Source organism: Lampetra fluviatilis, chromosome 4, assembly GCF_964198595.1.
Source record: "Lampetra fluviatilis chromosome 4, kcLamFluv1.1, whole genome shotgun sequence".
Lineage (NCBI taxonomy): Eukaryota > Metazoa > Chordata > Hyperoartia > Petromyzontiformes > Petromyzontidae > Lampetra > Lampetra fluviatilis.
Window position 1 is genome coordinate 21,075,431 of NC_136278.1, and position 20,097 is coordinate 21,095,527.

Consider the following 20,097-nt stretch of genomic DNA (forward strand, 5'->3'; position numbering starts at 1 on the left):
TATGTGTGACTGTGTGCGTGTGTATGCGTGCGTGTGTGCGTGTCCGGCCCACTCGAGCGGCGTGATGAATGGGCGCTATTGGGCTTCGGATCGTTATTCACGGCGAACTGGAAGCGTAGCAACACAACTTCATTACGTGTGCGTGCGTGCATGTGTGTGTACGTGTGTGTGTGTGTGCGTGCGGTGTGTGTGCGTGTGTGTGTGTGTGCGTGTGTACGTGTATGTGCGTGTGTGCGCGTATGTGCGTGTGTGTGTGCGCGTGTGTGTGCGGTCGATATCCCTGTACCGGTATTAGTATTATTCCTACCAGCCCACCCCGCAGGGTCCTGTTACTGGTAGGAACGAAGTGGACCAGACCACCAATAGATTATATCGTCCGTCCGTCCGTCCGTGTATCAACATCGCCCCCTACTGCAAACACTTGGCATGACCCTGTCCGACAAGATGGCCGCCCGCTCCCCCTGCGATCTGTGAATTAAACAAGATGGCCGTCGCTTCCGGCGCCTCACGGCGAAACTTTTTGATCGACTGACTATGGGCGAACTCATTTATTCTGGTGGGTGAACAGTGGCGGGGAGGGGTGGAGGAGGAATTGATGATAAAAACAAACTTGCACCATCGTTACAGTTGCCGCGACGAGAGATGTGGGAGGAGAAGCGGCGACCGCTGCCTTGCAGGTGAGAGGTGCGTGTGTGTGTGTGCGCGTGCGTGCGCGTGTGTATGTGTGTGCGTGTGTATGCGCGTGTGTGTGTGTGTGCGTGTGTGTTTGCGTGCGTGCGTGTGTGTGCGTGTGTATGCGCGTGTGTGTGCGTGTGTGCGTGCGTGTGTGTATATGTGTGACTGTGTGCGTGTGTACGTGCGTGTGTGCGTGTCCGGCCCACTCGAGCGGCGTGATGAATGGGCGCTATTGGGCTTCGGATCGTTATTCACGGCGAACTGGAAGCGTAGCAACACAACTTCATTACGTGTGCGTGTGCGTGCGTGCATGTGTGTGTACATGTGTGTGTGCGTGCGGTGTGTGTGCGTGTGTGTGTGTGCGTGTGTACGTGTATGTGCGTGTGTGCGCGTATGTGCGTGTGTGTGTGCGCGTGTGTGTGCGGTCGATATCCCTGTACCGGTATTAGTATTATTCCTACCAGCCCACCCCGCAGGGTCCTGTTTAAAAAGTATATTTAATTAAGTAGAACGTGTTGTCTATATTTATTTAAAGTTTCGCATTTCGATGTGACGTCACATTTCTCACCCCCCCCCCCCATCGTCACAAATGTCTGACCCCCCCCTAGGTGCGTGACGTCATTTATGGATGGCCCCTTAACCCTCCACCACCCGACAAGATTGTCACTGTGGAGGCTGCTCGCCTCTGTCTCCATCGTCCCCTCCGTATCATAACCCCCTGGCTGTCTGGTGGGGTCCGGACTTTCGTCCCCCATCTGCTCCCTATTCTGTACCCCCGTGAGTGCTGCGGATCATGTGTGCATGCTCCCCCTGCGCTGAGGTTGGCCGCGGAGCGCAAGTTGCCGCCGCCGTGCGCGCGAGATAAACAGTACAGCAATGCGCAGCCGATTACGCGCTCGAGCCGCGGGGTTGGGGGTCAGGGGCCCACCACCGCGCCGCACTTTACGCAGGTAACGAGCACGCGCACGATCGCACAAAGCTAACAGCTTCAATGCGCACAGCGGTTTCGCACACGCGAGCGGGGCACACGCCGACACAACGACTCGTCCCCTCCCGCACTCGCGCGTGTACGTCAACACAAGTATCGTACAAGGACGATACTTGTCCTGTCCAATTCCCTGGCCCTGAGAAACCGTGGGGTAAACCCCCTCGGGGGCCCTCGGGTGAAAACTCAGGGTAGGTGACCCGGCCACGAGGCCCTACGTGGGTGCGGGTGCGTGCTTATGTGGAGGGGGTGATGGGGGGCAGTGCGGTGGTGGAAGCCGGGCGGCTCCCTGGCTCGGCAGAGCGGCCCCGTCGCTGTGGCACCACATCACGCTTACACTACTGTGTTGTCATTGTAAAACAAAAGTTGGCATAAAACGACGACTCAATCATATTCTTGGTTCTTTCGGTAAAGTAACGTAGAAGGGAAATAATAAAATATAAAACAATAAAAAAAATGTTTTATTGTTTTTAACTATACATTTTTTTTATTGTTTTATGTAGAAGGGAAATAATAAAGTAATAAAAATATAAAACTATTTAAAAAATATATTTTTTTATTGTTTTATTGTTTTATATTTTTCTTGTTTTATATTTTTCTTATTTTTATTGTTGTATATTTGTATTATTGTATGATTTCCCTTCTACGTGACTTTACCGAAAGAACCAAGAATATGAATCCCTGCAGTCACGAAAGCTTTAAATCAAAAGACGACTCAATTGTTGACCCTTCCCCGCGCCTCCGATTGACGACGTACGGTGCGAAAGAAGTTCAACACACAGCGTGGCAGGGAGTCGACAGCACGGGTGGCAGGCGGTGGGGCCCAGACTGTGGGAGCAGCAGCAGAAGGCAATGAGAGACCTCGCTCCCACTGGCGGGCTTTCACTGAAAGTCTTCGTAGCAAGCAACAACAATAGCCACAACAACAACCACAACAACAACCACAGCAACAACAACCACAGCAACAACAGCCACAACAATAAAAACCACAACAACAACAGCCACAATAACAACCACAACAACAGCCACAGTAACAACAGCAACAACCACAACAACAACAGCCACAACAACAGCCACAACAACAGCAACAACAACAGCCACAACAACAACAACAACAGCCACAGCAACAACAACCACAACAATAGCAACAACAACAGCCACAACAACAGCAACAAACAGCTGAGTGGACTTGCCGTGGTTACCAGCAGTGTCAAGATCGGCCTCTAAGCTCTTTAGTTTTATATTTATGATGCATTTGTTATAATTTCACAATTGTTACATTGTGATTGTATGCGTGGGTTTGTCTACATGGTTTTGTTATGTAACATTTTGTTTGTTACATAACGTTGTTATGTTACATAACGTTGTTATGTAAGTTTTTTTTTAAAGATTACCGTAATACAATGTTCAGTCTTTAATCGTTTTTGTATTCTATTCTCAGCTTTTAACGATTGTATACAGTATTTTGTAAATTCTCAAGTTTACGTTTTTTACTTAGTTTGTTGTTAATTAGCATACGCGTTTTGTGTACTCGTATGTGTGTCTATATCTTGTTAGTACGTGTGTATGTGTGTGCACGTTCACATTTCATTAAGTGTATTGTACGATGTTGTATAGTATAGTGGAATGTTCATGGGTAAAGTATAACTCGTTGGATAAATATTGCAGTCTGTCATACAATTTGGTGTGTGTGTGTTGCAGTGAACTAATTTGGGGAGCGGTGGTGCAGTGGTTAGCGCGCTGCCCTACGAACCTGCAGAACAGAGTTCCATTCCTGCTAACGGCCAACACCACGGTGACGATTATCTGAACCAGTCCTGGGCATCCCCTAGGTCGACTCAGCCTCAAATGAGTACCTGGTTTGTAAACATCGCCACTAGGGAGACAAAGGCGGCCGGGCGTGGTGCTGGCCACCCACCCCCTCTTGTACCGTTCCAGCCTTCATAGGTGCTCGCTTTCAGCACTTTCCCCATCAGTCTGTTCAGGCTATACGGGGGATCTTTGTTGATATAAATAGTCGTGGCATTGGTGGTGAAAGTAGTGGCAGTGGTGGTGACAGTGACCGTGTTTGATGACAATTGTGGTAGAGGCGAAAGTAGTGACAATGGCAGTGGTGGTGAAGGTGATGGGCGTTGATGGTGAAAACAGTGGCTTTGATGGTGAAAAGTGGCGTTGATGGTGAAAACAGTGGCTTTGATGGTGAAAACAGTGGCGTTGTTGGTGAAACCAGTGGCTTTGATGGTGAAAACAGTGGCTTTGATGGTGAAAACAGTGGCGTTGATGGTGAAAAAGTGGCGGTGATGGTGAAAAGTGGCTTTGATAGTGAAAACAGTGGCTTTGATGGTGAAAAAGTGGCTTTGATGGTGAAAACAGTGGCTTTGATGGTGAAAACAGTGGCGTTTATGGTGAAAACAGTGGCTTTGATGGTGAAAAAGTGGCGTTGTTGGTGGTAATGGTGGCGTTAATAGTTGCTGTAGTAATTGGGATGGTAGTGGAGTTGGCTTTGTTAGACGACAACCGGCAACCATTTTTCTAATTGATCTTACCTCAATCTGATTTTCATCGGCGAGCAATCCGTATCAGGCTGGAACACGGACGGGGGGTGGCTGCCTCGTGGTCTTGGACGCTTTGGTCGTGCAAGTTGGTCAGAGAATGGTGTTCAAGGCTCAGAGGAACACGATGACAGCTGCCGTAGGAAAAACAGGCAGTCCGCAATGTGGAGGAACCGACGTTGACAACAAAGCAAACGCAGAGCTTTGAAAACTTCACTTAAAAATATTTTCCTTTTAATAACACAAATACTTTATGATGGTACAATCAAGGAAAGAGGCTTCTCGGGCAATATAGAAAACGAGTGTGCACATCAGACGAAACACGCAAAAAATGTCAAGGAGTTTACTATTAAACTAATTTATCAGAGCTGGAAGGTCGTCACAGCAAATGCTGTGACTGCCACACCTTTTGATCGCTCCCATCCTGCCAGATCCCGACAACTGTTGCACACTTTGCAGCTGATTTCTTCTAACTTTTACTTTTAGTTTACCATGTCTGCTTCTTGAATAATAATGATTGGTATTTAATCAGTGATTTTAATGTTGATTTGAAGCTTTCGTGACTGCAGGAATCCATACTCTTTGGTTCTTTCGGTAAAGTCACATAGGTAGAAATAAAATCAGATAAATCGCGACGTTTCGAACGCAACACAAGCGCCTGAAACGTCGCGATTTATTTTATTTCTACCGACGTGACTTTACCGAAGGAACCAAAGAGTATGATTCTAATGTTACTTTACAAAACTTGATATCCTGGAACTTAAACCAACATTGTGAGAAAATTCTCAGCAACAATTCTTTATCCAGTCCTTCATGATCCTGTCTGTTACAACCAATGCTTTATTTTATTCTGGAAGATGGCAGAAGTTCCATTTGCAAGAGAGTTGTAATTTTACTCGGTAAAAAAAGATATACAGCTCACACATTCACACACACACCGAACTAGAAAAATGTATTTTAAAAAAGTGTAATTTTTGTGTCACATCAATCATTTACACTTCTTATGAGCCTATAACACTAAAATCGCAGCCACCACAGGTAAAATGTGCATGACATTTCCATACATTGTAAATAATCTATTCCAACAAGCACGGCTGCACATGAAGCCTAATAATTGATTTTAATCAACGATTCTTTTCACGCTGATTACTCGGCAGTACGACTTTTGGCTGCATCCACTTCCAGCGTGGGCGGCTGCTGCCGTTTCCGCGACAGCTTTGTGCGGCCCCTGGAAGTCCTCGGTGGAGCAGCAGTAGCAGCAGCAGCGGCAGCCGAGGCCGGCGCCTTCGCTTGGCGAGCGGAGGCCTCGCGGCCACGGAGAGTGACCCCCGTGGCTCTCTCCTCCACCTCGACTGCGCGTGGCACGTCACCGCCTCCGCCCACGCGAGCCTCTGTCCTCACGCCCCCCTCCCACTGCCGGCCCGAGCTCTCGTCGTTTTCCTTCATCTCCTCGAGCCTCCGTGCCCTCGTGAGGGATATCTGAGGGCTGTCCGAGGAGGTATACTGCGCCGGATCTGCTCTCGTGGCGGTCCCGGTGCGATGAGATGGTGGTTTTCGATCTTTTCCCTTCCTGTGCCCGATCTTCTTGACTCTACGCGAACGAATGCACAAAATAGTGTTTAAAAATGTCTGAACTTCCATAATGAAGTAACCTATGCATGTATCCATTAGATCATCCAGCCGACTGACTGAGGTTAGAGCGCTAGATTTCAATAAAAAAAAAACTTCCATTCCTGGTCTTTGGTCGACTCAGATTACCATCCCCCGAGAAATTATAAAATACGTAGAAATGTGGGGTACATCAGAATGATAAAATAAAGTATATAAGCTCAAATTGGATAAGTACACCAATTTCCAAGCTTCGTCAAGGCAGCAAAACAACAGCAAAAACAGTCCCAGACCACACCAAGTCAACACACAGCACCGAGGCCCTGTATGTGTGTGCAGAACCCAAGCTCACATGTGCTTGAGCTTGGCCTGCCGGCGCTGAGCAGAGGCGGTGAGCAGCGCCTTGGCGTCAGCTTGACGCACTGCCGGACAGTTAAAGTACTCGGAGAGGGCACGGTCCCCACACCTCGCATCCACACCCTGATGGGACAGGAAAGCGTGGATTATAGGAAGAATACATCTGTGCACAATAAGTAATTCATAAGAGGAGCTTACTGTTCATAATTAGCATTGTGTTAGTAAGCAAAGGAATCATATAAATTGAAGAACTAAACCATTTTTTTTATTTCACCAGAAACGACCCGGCCACAAATGATAGCTCAACGAAGTGGCTTATCGCGTGGAAATTTAAACGAGCCAAATACTCTAAACGCACGTGTCTAATTGTGGAGGGAAAACCCGGAGAACCTGGAGAAAAAAATCCATGCGACCACGGGCAGAACATGCAAACTCCAAATATACAGCAGGCATCAGGGTCGGGATCGAACCTACGAACTCCTGCATATCAGGTGAGGTAGTTAACATTTCGCCACCCCTGATGACGTGGGCTACACTTCAGTGAACGCTCCGCTTTAGTTCAAACCATCTACCTGGTCCAGACGGAATGAAGATGAACCATACGTATACTGGTCGTTGGTCTTTTGTGGCTGCCCAATGGAGTCCTCAAATTCTTCCAATGCAAACACGAGAGTTGGGGGCTCTTCTGTGACATATGTGTGGAGGCAACTCACTTCCAGACGGAGCAGTGGGGCCACTGGAGTTGGAGCAGCTGGAGGATGTGGGGGTGGCGGTGGTGGGGGTGGTGGAGGTGCTTCGCAAACAGCATTCACGCACACAATAAGCTGTTCTGGGAATATGGGCATCTTCACATACGAGCGCTCTATGAGACGCACAGGAAACACAGAGACACACAGGAGACACTCAGGAGACACAACGACACACAGGAGAAACACTGACACTAATCTGGAATGCTTACCAGTTGATAGCATGGAACTTGTTTCATGTGAATTATAAACCACCAAGTGAGAGCCACACTAAAAAGTGTCTTTTTAGAATAAAGGCTGAATAGTGTCTGGAGATATGGTTGATACTTTGATTAAAATTGTAACTTGCATACTTCACAATGTACATGGGAAACATGAATATTCACATTTTATGGAATTTCTGAGTTTTTTAGCGCTCCATTTAGGGATCATGTTTTCTTGTTTACATCCGAGCAAGTCAAAGTTTTCTTTCGATTTAAAGCTTTCGTGACTGCAGGGATTCATCTTCTTGGTTCTTTCGGTAAAGTCACGTAGAATGGAAATAATAAAATAATAAAAATAAAACATAATAAAATAATTTTTACGACGTTTCGGCCACAACGCAAGTAGCCGTCCTCAGGTGGAGAACAGGTCTGTCGAGGAGACAGAGTCTGAATGACAAGCCCCAGGTTTGGAGCGACTATTTGGGGCTTGTCATTCAGACGCTGTCTCCTCGACAGACCTGTTCTCCACCTGAGGACGGCTGCTTGCGTTGTGGCCGAAACGTCGTGAGAATGATTTGATTATGTTTTATTTTCATTATTTTATTATTTCCATTCTACGTGACTTTACCGAAAGAACCAAGAAGACAAAGTGTTCTTGTTTACATTTCAAACGAGTCAAAGTTACCCACCAGAGAACCGCCCGCTCAGACAGCGCAGAACAACGTGCCTCTTTCTGAAGTACGTCTCCACCTCCACGTACTTCCCTGGAGGAAAATCAAGTGTCATCACACTGGTGTGTATGAACTAAGCTAAAATTTAGATTTAAAGCTTTCGTGACTGCAGGGATTCATCTTCTTGGATCTTTCGGTAAAGTCACGTAGAATGGAAATAATAAAATAATAAAATAAAACATAATAAAATAATTCTCACGACGTTTCGGCCACAACGCAAGCAGCCGTCCTCAGGTGAAGAAACAGGTCTGTCGGGGAGGCAAGGCCCACCAAGCTATACAGCTGTTTTCAGAAGCGACCTGACCACAAATGGCAGCTCAATGAAGCGGCTTATGTGGGAATTTACATCGGCCAAATACTCTGAAACGCATGTTTCGAAATGTGGAGGGAAAAACTGGAGGACCTGGAAAAACATCGACGTGACCGTGGGGAGAACATGCAAACTCCAACTATAGCAGGCACCAGGGTGGTTTTGGGATACGATCCAGCCCTGTCTAGCTCTTGTGCCCCTGTCTCATCATTGCGCTTTTGCCTTCCCGTGCCCTTTTGATGTTTTTCTGATTATTCCACCCGTTTCGTCTTACTCTATATATATATGGCTCGTCTTTCTTTATCGAATTGTGCGCATTGTCGTCGCTTGACGACCGTTCTAAACAAAATGCAAGCCTGTAAACCGGTAGCTGCGTGACAATTGTTGATGGCCCACGTAGAATTGTGAAACTCCCAAACCCACTGGACTGCGACAGGACAGGGGAGCACGACAAATGGGCTATCAAGTTTTTGAGTCAGCTGCCCAGGATTGGGAAAAATCTAGCCAATAAATATTGTTCCCTTTTACGTGTGGATTTGCTCTTGGAACTTGCAAAGGGCTGTCCGTTTTAAACATAGAATCCGTATGTAATGGCTTCTTATATTGAAATCCACCGTGCGGTTTGAACTTTTCTCATGTATTATTATGTAGAACTTATTTTGAACCTCATGTAGCCAGACGTGCTAACCAGAGGTGATCGTGCCTAAAATGCAACTGGATTAAAATTAGAAATTCCAGAACTTGCTGTTTATTTATCTAAAAAATTGATTAACTTCCCAATTAATCAAGAAGGAAATCGTGTGCCCAAGTCCACAGTGTGCAGCCCATGGTGAGCAGTGAGCAGGGCACCTGCATTGGTCACCGGCTTGCTGTGCGCCAGCTCCTTCATCTGCTTGGACTGCATGGGCTTGCGCTGTCTTCTCAGTTGCAAGTAGGAGTTGACGCGTTGCTCCACCACGTCGCTCAGCAGCGACAGCACCTCCTGCGCAATCGAGCGAGGGACGGTACGGACACACGAGGCTCGCGATCAACATGCTGCAGCCACTAAGCCGACACCTGAGCTTGGATCCTGAGTTTGAATCTGGGTTACAGCCACCCCAACGGTTAAACCAAGCGTGGAACTTTTTTGTTGTTGTCTTAGCCCGGTCACAAATCAGTGTGTAAATATTTTATTTTTTTAATGTGGTTGTAAGATTCAGCTGAGAGCAGCACTGAGGAATACAATGTATAAATACGTGTCAAACTACAAAAAACATCAACCCTCACTCCTGGGCAAAGGCCTCCCCATGCCACGTTTTATGGGGGTTGTTTAACCAAACTTCACTCGGCTGGTGAGGGCAGATTGGTGCAGCAGGGACCCAGAACCAGCACATTGTCGACACGGCTTGTAGCTGGAGTTCCGAATCGACGTTTATTTCTACAACTTCACGGCATGACGCCAACAACACAACCGGAGCACAATTGGGAACTGTCCAACACAGTAGAAGTAGTAACTAATTGGCATGTTTTATTTACATGACAAAACTTACTAATTGGCTGTGTCGGTTGGTGCGCGGGTTTAACGACACATTGACATTTACGCAATCTAACCCAAAAAAAACTCTTGTGGATAACATTGCTCGTGAAAGCCTCCTACTACGTGTTAAACTAACGTTCAAACAATGAAGCCTCACACAGGCACACAAAAAGGACACGGGCAGTCAGGTTGCTGGAACGCTGGGATCAGCTCCACCGTGCGAGGCACCTGCTTGTATGGACGTTGGAGACAGCTCCACCTCGTCGTCCACCTCGTCACGGGTCGCACCTCGGCCAGCACCACGTACGGGCCGCACTGCAGGAACGAAAGAGCAACCGCTCCGTGTGACGCACACACAGCAGCAGGAGCGACTTCATTGCATGCGGCACGCACACTTCGATCACTCTGACACACAGTCCCGAGACACCGACTTAAACTGGCTTATCCATCGATGAAAGCATCTTAGCCGCACTCGCCACTTAAAACTCGATTGAAAACTCATCTATTTAGAACAGTTTGATTGTGCGTGTGGGTGCATACCTGTCAACCCCTTATCAGTGCCTACCTTATTACAGACCAATTCAGACCTCATAGGTCACCCCGTGCCCTTATAAATTAGAACGTTCATCCTACAAAGTCCCATCACAAGGGAGAAACACAAAACAAATAGACAAAACAAATGTGCCCATATTGAAACGCTGTACGCCGTATGGACCTGCAAACTCAATTTCCCTCGACAAGAATACGGGTAAAGCATATGGGTTGACAGGTGTGTGTTTAGTTTGTTGTCCTTCCCCCGCATCTCCAATTAGCACGGTTGACTCCGTACGGTGCGAAAGCTCAACATACATACACATACATCAGGTATGGGGTTTCTCCACCCTACATACTTAAATGTAAGGTGCTCCACAAACCCGAAGGGGACGTTGTAGAATTCTACTTTTAAGGGTTTCCCCTCCACCTAGTGGAGCACGTTTCCCTTTTGCAGCAGTGTTCTTCATTGCAAGGTCCGCGGGCCTTTAGTGCGGCCCCCGACAATACACAAATGTGAAAATAGCCCCCATCATCATCATCGTGCTGCTGTCAAACCCCCAATGGTTTCAAATATGTGGCGGCCCTCACTCTGAAAATGAGTGAAGAACACTGGTCTACAGACTCACCTGGGGCCCATAGACTCACCTGGTCTACAGGGAAGATGAGTGAAGAACACTGGTCTAGACTCACCTGGGGCCCATAGACTCACCTGGTCTACAGTGAAGAGGAGTGAAGAACACTGCTCTACAAACTCACCTGGAGCCCATAGACTCACCTGGTCTACAGTGAAGATGAGTGAAGAACACTGGTCTACAGACTCACCTGGGGCCCATAGACTCACCTGGTCTACAGTGAAGATGAGTGAAGAACACTGGTCTACAGACTCACCTGGGGCCCATAGACTCACCTGGTCTACAGTGAAGATGAGTCAAGAACACTGGTCTACAGACTCACCTGGGGCCCATAGACTCACCTGGTCTACAGTGAAGATGAGTGAAGAACACTGGTCTACAGACTCACCTGGGGCCCATAGACTCACCTGGTCTACAGTGAAGATGAGTGAAGAACACTGGTCTACAGACTCACCTGGGGCCCATAGACTCACCTGGTCTACAGTGAAGATGAGTGAAGAACACTGGTCTACAGACTCACCTGGGGCCCATAGACTCACCTGGTCTACAGTGAAGATGAGTGAAGAACACTGGTCTACAGACTCACCTGGGGCCCATAGACTCACCTGGTCTACAGTGAAGATGAGTGAAGAACACTGATCTACAGACTCACCTGGGGCCCAATAGACTCACCTGGTCTATAGACTCACCTGGGGCCCATAGACTCACCTGGTCTCAGTGTGTCTCACCTTCAGAGGCAACGTGTCCCGATCTGGCTCCATGAACCCGATGATCCGGCTGGTGTTGCTTGTACAGCCGATGTCAATGCTGCTGCTGTTGTTGTTGTTGCTGCTGCCACAGTTGTTGCTGCCACAGTAGTTGTTGTTGCTGCTACCACAGTTGTTGCTGCTGCTGCCACAGTTGTTGTTGTTGCTGCCACAGTTGTTGTTGCTGCCACAGTAGTTGTCGTTGCTGCTGCCACAGTAGTTGTTGTTGCTACCACAGTTGCTGCTGCTGCTGCCACAGTTGTTGCTGTTGCTGCCACAGTTGTTGTTGTTGCTGCCACAGTTGTTGTTGCTGCCACAGTTGTTGTTGCTGCTGCCACAGTTGTTGTTGTTGCTGCTGCCACAGTTGTTGTTGTTGTTGCTGCCACAGTAGTTGTTGCTGCTGCTGCCACAGTAGTTGTTGTTGCTGCTGTCACAGTTGTTGTTGTTGATGCTGCCACAGTTGTTGTTGCCCCGGGCACGTTGCCTGCAACCAAGAGACGAACAAACACAAAACCGAGAGGTCAACCACCTCGCCTGGTGTAGCAGCAGGGAGGTCGTGGGGGGTTCCATCCCGACCCTGACACCCGCTGCTGTATATGTGGAGTTTGCGGTGTCTCTCTCTATCTCTGTCTCTCTATCTCTACACATTATTAATAATCAATGTGCCTTCAGAGTATCTGGGTGCTGTATATTTATCCCACGACAAAGCCACTTTTCGTTGTGCCATCGTTTTGTGGCCAGGTCGCTTCTGAAAAAGAAGGTACGTAGCTCAGTGAGCTTTAGCTTACATTTTTTTTTTAAACAGTTTAGTTAGAAGCAGCGAGGGAAAAGCGAAGGCCGATCAGAAACCAGCCACATTAACCCCACGCACGCGTTTTAGTTTAAATTGTCTTAATAGAGTAGGTTTGGGTCAGGGGATGTGCTCGCGAATACAACCTGAGAGCGCCCAAGAGAGCCGTGGAGTTTTTATCCCAGGGCTGGAGCTTATCGTCTAATAAATATCAATAAACATCACTAAATATGGAGCTCACGTCCTGAGCACTTTTTGAACTTCGAGCCGCGGAGTTTTTCTCCCGGGGCTGGGGTGTGTAGTTTACCGCGGACTCTTAACCTTCATGTGGGCAGGGTGGAGGGGGGTGGCCGCGTGTTTTGCAGCGGTCCCTGAACCTTAACCCGGCGGTCCCGTGCTGAGCAGCGACGCCGGCGGAAGCAGCAGCAGGAGGGAGAAGCAGAAGCAGCAGGAGAAGCAGCAGAGGGAGGGAGGAGAAGCAGCAGAGGGAGGGAGAAGCAGCAGAGGGAGGGAGAAGCAGCAGAGGGAGGGAGAAGCAGCAGAGGGAGGGAGAAGCAGCAGAGGGAGGGAGAAGCAGCAGAGGGAGGGAGAAGCAGCAGAGGGAGGGAGAAGCAGCAGAGGGAGGGAGAAGCAGCAGAGGGAGGGAGAAGCAGCAGAGAGAAGCAGGAGAGAAGCAGCAGGAGAGAGGGAGAAGCGGCACGAGAAGCAGCAACAGAGGGAGCAGCAGCAGGAGAGGGAGAAGCAGCAGGAGAGAGAGAGGAGAAGCAGGTGAAGCAGGAGAGAGAAGCAGCAGCAGAGAGAGAAGCAGCAGAGAGAAGCAGCAGAGAGGGGGATAAGCAGGAGAGAGAGAGAATCAGGAGTAGGCAGTGAAGAGAGCTCATTCGCAGGGGTTTGCGGAGAAGGGGGGGGGCGAAGCAGGAAGAGAAGCAGCAGCAGAGGGGATTAGAAGCAGGCGCCCGGCAAAGAACGAGCAGAGAGACGTGAGAAGCGGCAGCATCATCGTCGTTGTTAGTACGCAGACTCTGGGGGGTGCAGAAGCGAGATAAGAGGGCTGTGGTGAAGCAGTGGTGGTGGGTAGAGAGGCAGGTGAAGCAGCAGTGGTGGTGGTGGGTAGAGAGGCAGGTGAAGCAGCAGTGGTGGTGGTGGGCAGAGAGGCAGGTGAAGCAGTGGTGGTGGTGGTGGGTAGAGAGGCAGGTGAAGCAGCAGTGGTGGTGGTGGGCAGAGAGGCAGGTGAAGCAGCAGTGGTGGTGGTGGTGGTGGGTAGAGAGGCAGGTGAAGCAGTGGTGGTGGTGGTGGTGGGTAGAGAGGCAGGTGAAGCAGTGGTGGTGGTGGGTAGAGAGGCAGGTGAAGCAGTGGTGAAGCAGTGGTGGGCAGAGAGGCAGGTGAAGCAGTGGTGGTGGTGGTGGGTAGAGACGCAGGTGAAGCAGTGGTGGTGGTGGTGGGTAGAGACGCAGGTGGAAGGGAAGAAGAAGCGTGAGGAGCCGGCGTCGCAAGAGAGTCCCGGAGCCATGATCGTGTCTGTGAAGCTGTTGCAGGGAGGGGAGTGCTCCCTTGAGGTAGAGAGGTGGTGGTGGTGATGGTGGTGGTGGGTGGTGGTGGGTGGTGGTGGTGATGGTGGGTGGTGGTGGTGGTGATGGTGGTGGTGATGGTGGTGATGGTTGGAGGTGATGGTTGGAGGTGAGTGATGATGGTTGGGGATTATGATGGTGGGAGCTGGGTGATGATGGTGGGAGGTGAGTGATGGTTGGAGCTGGGTGATGATGGTGGTGATGGTGGGTGGTGATGGTGGTGGTGGTGATGGTGGGTGGTGGTGGTGGTGATGGTGGTGATGGGAGGAGAGTTGATGATGATCGCGGGAGATTGATATGGTTTGGAGGTGAGTGGTGATGGTGGAGGTGATGGTGGGAGGTGAGTGGTGATAGTTTGGAGGTGAGTGATGGTTGGGGGTGAGTGATGGTGATGGTGGGAGGTGAGTGGTGATGGGTGAGTGGTGATGGTGGAGGTGAGGATGTTTTGAGCTGGGTCATGATGGTGGGAGCTGGGTGATGATGGTGGAGGTGAGGATGGTTGGGGGTGAGTGATGATGGTGGGAGGTGATGATGGTTGGAGCTGGGTGATGATGGTGGAGGTGAGGATGGTTGGGGGTGAGCGATGATGGTGGAGGTGATGATGGTGGGAGCTGAGTCTTGATTGTAGGAAGTGTGAGTGGTGATGGAGGGAAGTCAGTGGAGGCGAGTGATGATCGTGTGACGTGAGTGGTGATTGTGGGAGGCGAGTGGTGATTGTGGGAGTTGATTTGAGGTGAGCTGTGATGGTGGAAGGTGAGCGGTAATGGTGGAAGGTCAGTGGAGGCGAGTGCTGATAGTGGGAGGTGAGTGCTGATAGTGGGAGGTGAGTGCTGTGAGTTGGCCACTAATGGACCTCGTCTGTGTGAGTGTAGGTCTCGGAGTCGGACCTGGTGTCACGGCTGAAGGAGCTGGTGGAGCGTGAGCTCAAGGTCCCCTCCGAGCAGCAAAGGCTGCTCTTCAAGGGAAAGCCGCTGATGGGTGAGCATCTGCGCGAAGCCACGACCCTGGAACGGGGTCCAACCCAGGTCCTGCTCCTGGAGGAGGAGTGGGTATGGACAGAGGAGGCACCGCATTGTTCTGGCTTTGACTCTTGCATCCTTCACGGCCGATGTGCTGGAGCTGTCAGAGCTAAGGGGCGGGGGGGGGGGTTTAACAACATCTAGGAAGGAAGACACAAACCTAAAAGACAATTCGCTTTCGTCTTGAAAACACCCGCCCTAGTCTGTGTGTCCTGGGCTGGCCGAAATGAGTTGAAAGTTTTGGTAACTTGCTTAAACGATACTTTTAAGTCACGGTATACACTACGTTCTCATCGTACAACAATGATATGATGACATTGCTTTATTAAATGTTTGGTAGTGATATCAAATGAGTGCAATAATCGCACGGTTGAAAATTATTTGATGGTCTTGTTGATTCCGAATCAAACTCGTGTTGGACGACCTGGGATACACAGCCTCGGTGTGCATCTAAAGGGCGAGTGTTGTTTAGGTTACGTGTCTACCTGTAAAGTGTCTTGAGCATCTGGGGTTTTTAGCGCACGGCTGTGTTGTTTGGCACTGCTATCGACGGGAATTTTAGGCATCTGTATTTGGGGCGGGGAGGGGAAGAGCAAAAACATCTTTAAAGTTTACTTTCGATAATGTGCCATTTTTGCTCTAGTGATCTCACTGCATATTTTCCAAATATACCGAGTGTTGAATCATTTTACTGCACCGATTTTCCAGGCTAATCCTACAACTTCATGAACATTTTGTCGATTCTTTTCACGCAATTTATTCTTCCATAAATCCCTGCGTTAAAAGGGTTTTTTGAAAATCTGTTGGCTACCCCATAAATGGGTAAGCTTTGACAAGTTGTCATCGTGGTGTCGGATAAAACACAGCGTGGGTCACACGAACTACATCGCTGGAGCACCATGAAACTCCTGTAATTCACGTAAAGTATTTTATTCTCACAACAAAAGCTTCAGACTTTTGTTAGACAGCCGCAAGGTGTTGTATCTTAAACGACGAGAGATCTTTGTCTTTTGTGTTTCTATATTTAAGCGTCCTGCCGTCGTATTTCCTGCTGTGATGTTCAAATGAGATGAAAGATCATTGATGCTTCGATCAAATTGTTACCTCGAATGATGACAGCTCGTTCAACTACACTTCGTGTTATCAGAACGACGCGTGGGTGGTGCAGCCGCCACGTATATAAATGGAGAATAAATGAGAATTTAAAGTTGCCTAATTGAGATTGTAGTTGAGTGAATCCCCGTTTCTCACATCACAGTTTAATTGCCCAATACGCACTCTTGCAGGAGGTTCAAATATAATCCATCTGCTTCAGATGCCAAAGTTTGCTCTGTGGGGGGTGTTGAATTATTACGGGCCTAGCAATGATCTGCTCTGCAATCATTCTCATCAGCACTGTCCTCATCATTTTGCTTCGGTCTCCGTGCGAGGCTGTCCTGCGCTCCCTCTCCGTGTGCCGCAGACGAGCTGCAGCTGAGCGACTACAGCATTCCCCACAACGCGCGCCTCAACCTGGTGCTCAAGGCAACCGAGCGGGGGGCCGTCGCCCCCACCCTGGCCCCCGAGTCGCCCACGGCCGCGGCGCCGGCGGAGGGCGACTCCACTTTCTGGGAGCTGCTGCCGCTCATCCTCGCCAAGCATTTCTCCCCGTCCGACGCGCACAAGGTCCTGCAGCAGTTCAAGAAGGTGCGTGACGCCCGGGCATAGGGAGCCCATCTAATCCACCAAGGCCCTGAGCACCCATGGAGCAGTGTCTCTACAGTGGGGGGTGGGTCCCTGTTCGATCTGTGTGGGATCCCTTTGGGATCTATATGAGATGTCTGTGGGATATGCATGGGATCATTCGAGGGCAGTGGTTCTTAATTGGGGGTGCAAGAAGCCCTTTCTGGGGGTGTGAGACATGCCACATTTTTTTAGAAGGTAAATCGAAACACAAATTAAGCACGAGCACGTAAATACAACTACTTTGTGTCACCAAACCTGTGTATTCATTAACGTGTTGTTAAGGATTGAGAATCAAAGGGGTGCAAGGCTGCAGTAAAGGTTAAGAACCACTGCTCACGGTTGAATCAGCTGAGTCTCTGCGTCACTGGGCAGTGTCCACGATGGCAGAGGCTTTTGCATCACTGACATAGATTAACATTACACCCCACAATCTGTACAACTAGAAATCGTGTCTGTGCGATCATATGTGCACTATGTGGAGTGGCAGCGTACCGTTAAGCACACGGCACTGAATATGGTGGTATGTGATTATTTGAATCGGTACTGGGTTTCCCTTATGTCCACTCAGTTTCAAATAAGTACCTTGTTCGGCTGGTCATGGAGTCTGGCCATGTGACCTGCTCAAGCACCGCAGTCCTTCACAGATGCTCACTAACAGCTCTTGCTGGAACAGTCCATAAGTTAGTGATATGGAGGATCTGCAAATTCACGATTGTTATAGGCCATGTTTTATCCTCTGGTGTGTTGACGTGAGCTCGAATTCCCATGCATGGTGCAGGACTACGATTGGACCCTCAAGAGCCTGAGCTTGGACGACGTGGAGAGGATAGCGACGCATCTCCTGCACGCAGACACGCCCGCCACTGCACGCGCAGGGTCGGCTGAGTGAGGCCCGCGCCGTGGCAGCCAATCGGAGCGCACGGCCTCGTGCCATGCGAGTGATTGAGCGAGCGGCGTCGAAGGAGGAGGGAGCGAGACGTCGCAGCGCTTGTCTGCTCTTCCACTCGCTTGCCCCCTTGCGCATCAAGAACCGAGTCTGCAGCCACACAGATCACGGCTGTTCGGGATGGGACTCAAGATGCAGAGTTTGTTAAAATGTGTTATAACATACTCTTTAGTCACCCGGGAAAGCCTTGTTGAGTATCATGGCTCTTGCAGGAGGGTTTTGCTTGGGAATTTCAGCCAATATCTGATTTGATTTGAGTGTTTATGCGTTCAAACTTAATTTGGAGCTTTCGTGACTGCAGGAATTACTCTTTGGTTCTTTCGGTAAAGTCACGTATAAAAAGAAAATAATTAATTAAATACTAGCATACGACGTTTCGATTGCAACACAAGCAATCATCATCAGGTATAAATGAAATAGAAACACAAATCTAGTATACTTAGAAATGTAATGTACACAACAGAGTCGGATAACATGTTTATACGTTGCGAGAGGAAAACCCACAGCTAGGAGAAAATGAGCAAACCCTGCATAAATAAGGTAGCACCGTACTTACTGTACTGCTTAGAATAATATGATTGTAACAGCCACGACATGGGTCTGTTTTTATCAACACCCCTGTACTGTTACAAGACTGAGAAAAGTTGTATTCCTGGTTGGGTTGAGAGAAAATGGCGAGCACACATGGGGAGGCATGTTGAATCATTTGCACATCGCATGGTGCTAGTGACACATTGAACACGGTGAAGTGGATTTTTCTAAAAGCCACGGTGGACTTGACTGAACAGGCGGTAGTTCGACCAACAGATGATTTTTACCCCTGATTAAGGTTGCTTCTTTTTTCCATAACATGGGTCCATAGCCCTTGGACTGAAACACGGATCACTTGGATTCATTGCATTTCACAAGCGTCTCCAATGCTGCAAACTGCAATGTCTAAATGCACACACTCAGATGCTGCTGGTTTTTTGTAGGTCTCTAGCAATGGGATGTTTTACAGGTCTGTGGATAACACGCACGCTCCTTGTGAACATATCTGCATTACAAAATGTACTGTCTAATGTTTTATTTTAAAACTGTTCATTGAAATAAATTTGAAGGATTTAAAATTCTGTTTTATCTCCTGACATGGTGATTGCCTTGCATGTTGATTGAAGGCATGAACATTACCAGAATTCTAATAACCCCGGAACCAGCATAATAAAGTTGAAAGTTTGTAATTGAATTTACCAGCAGTAGAATGATTATTGTATGTTCTTATTGTATCTCCATGGCCTTTCTGGTGACGATCACTGTGTTTCGACAATATATTAATGTACAAAAATATATTTGATATTTAATAGGAATCGGTTGACCATTGCCACATTGACACAGAACCATGATTGTGGTGAAGGCTGTTTTATCAGAAATCCCTCCATAGTGGCATATCCATTAACGAATAGGTTCAGCGTATAGGTTTGTTAAGTTATCTAATACCAGGGAAAGGTCGCAGAGTCTTGTGACTTTCAGAGAGGTATTGGATGGATGCTTGGCTTATGCGGGTTTTACATTGTGGGATTTTAAGTCCTAAATCCAAATGTGTATTCTTAAACCGAAGCTGACTTGAGAAATCCCACACAAAAAGACAAGGATCATGCTCAAACCCAGCAAAGAAAATCATCTCGTGGGTATCCCTTGTAGAAATGGATTCGACGCCTTAATATAATTTTTCGCTGTATCCCCCTCTCATTCAAAAAGTTAAACAACATTTTAATTAAATCTTGACTTAAAGCTTTCGTGACTGCAGGAATTCATATTCTTTGGGTCTTTTGGTAAAGTCACGTAGATAGAAAATAAAGAAGACTTTCTCACTATTGCCTGATGAAGCTGGTTGCTGTCGCCAGCGAAACGTCGCACTCGAATTGTAAATGTTATGGGTTTTACTCTCCAACATGCCGGTGAAGCTGAACTATTAACGAATTGGCACGTTTTTGTTTTACGCGACAAACCCTTCCAAATTGCCTGTCGGGTGGTGGCGGGTTTCACGACATTTATGCGATCTAACCCACACTTTTTAAATTACGGATATTGGTGGCACGAAAGCCAAAATGTTAAGCATTTCTATTTATGCGATCAAACCCCAAAACACTTTATTACGGATAATATTGGAGGCAAGAAGGCCAACATGTTATGCATTTATATTTACACGATCTAACCCAAAAAAACCTTTATTATGGGTAATATTGGTGGTACAAAAGCCAACATGTTAAACATTTATATTTACGCGGGCTAACCCCAAAAAAACACTTTATTACGGATATTGGTGGCACGAAAGCCAACATGTTAAACATATTTACACAATCTAACCCCAAAAAACACTTTTAATTACGGAACATATTCTTGGCACGAAATCAATCATGTTAAACATTTATATTTACGCGATCTAACACCCCCAAAAAAAAAAACTTTATTACG

General features: G+C 48.1%; 2 protein-coding genes across 3 annotated transcripts; one reads left to right on the forward strand and one right to left on the reverse strand.

Moving 5' to 3' along the window:
• Positions 1-4,885: 4,885 nt before the first annotated feature.
• On the reverse strand, positions 4,886-12,668 carry SLX4IP (SLX4 interacting protein). 2 transcript variants are annotated; one of them, XM_078855127.1, is made up of 8 exons: positions 12,532-12,668; positions 11,578-12,079; positions 9,912-9,998; positions 9,017-9,149; positions 7,816-7,890; positions 6,891-7,039; positions 6,173-6,300; positions 4,886-5,803 (listed from the first exon to the last, which is right to left on the reverse strand). In XM_078855127.1, exons 2-8 carry the CDS (start codon positions 11,608-11,610, stop codon positions 5,359-5,361), a joined length of 1,050 nt encoding a protein of 349 aa, XP_078711253.1. In that variant the 5' UTR covers positions 11,611-12,079; positions 12,532-12,668; the 3' UTR covers positions 4,886-5,358. The 2 variants fall into 2 exon arrangements, with proteins under 2 accessions (XP_078711253.1, XP_078711252.1); XM_078855126.1 differs by lacking the exon at positions 12,532-12,668 and having other exon boundaries at positions 11,578-12,314.
• A 328-nt stretch (positions 12,669-12,996) lies between these two features.
• On the forward strand, positions 12,997-18,789 carry LOC144931660 (ubiquitin-like protein 4A). The gene is made up of 4 exons (XM_078855785.1): positions 12,997-13,941; positions 14,826-14,931; positions 16,435-16,658; positions 17,476-18,789. Exons 1-4 carry the CDS (start codon positions 13,894-13,896, stop codon positions 17,584-17,586), a joined length of 489 nt encoding a protein of 162 aa, XP_078711911.1. The 5' UTR covers positions 12,997-13,893; the 3' UTR covers positions 17,587-18,789.
• Positions 18,790-20,097: the final 1,308 nt, after the last annotated feature.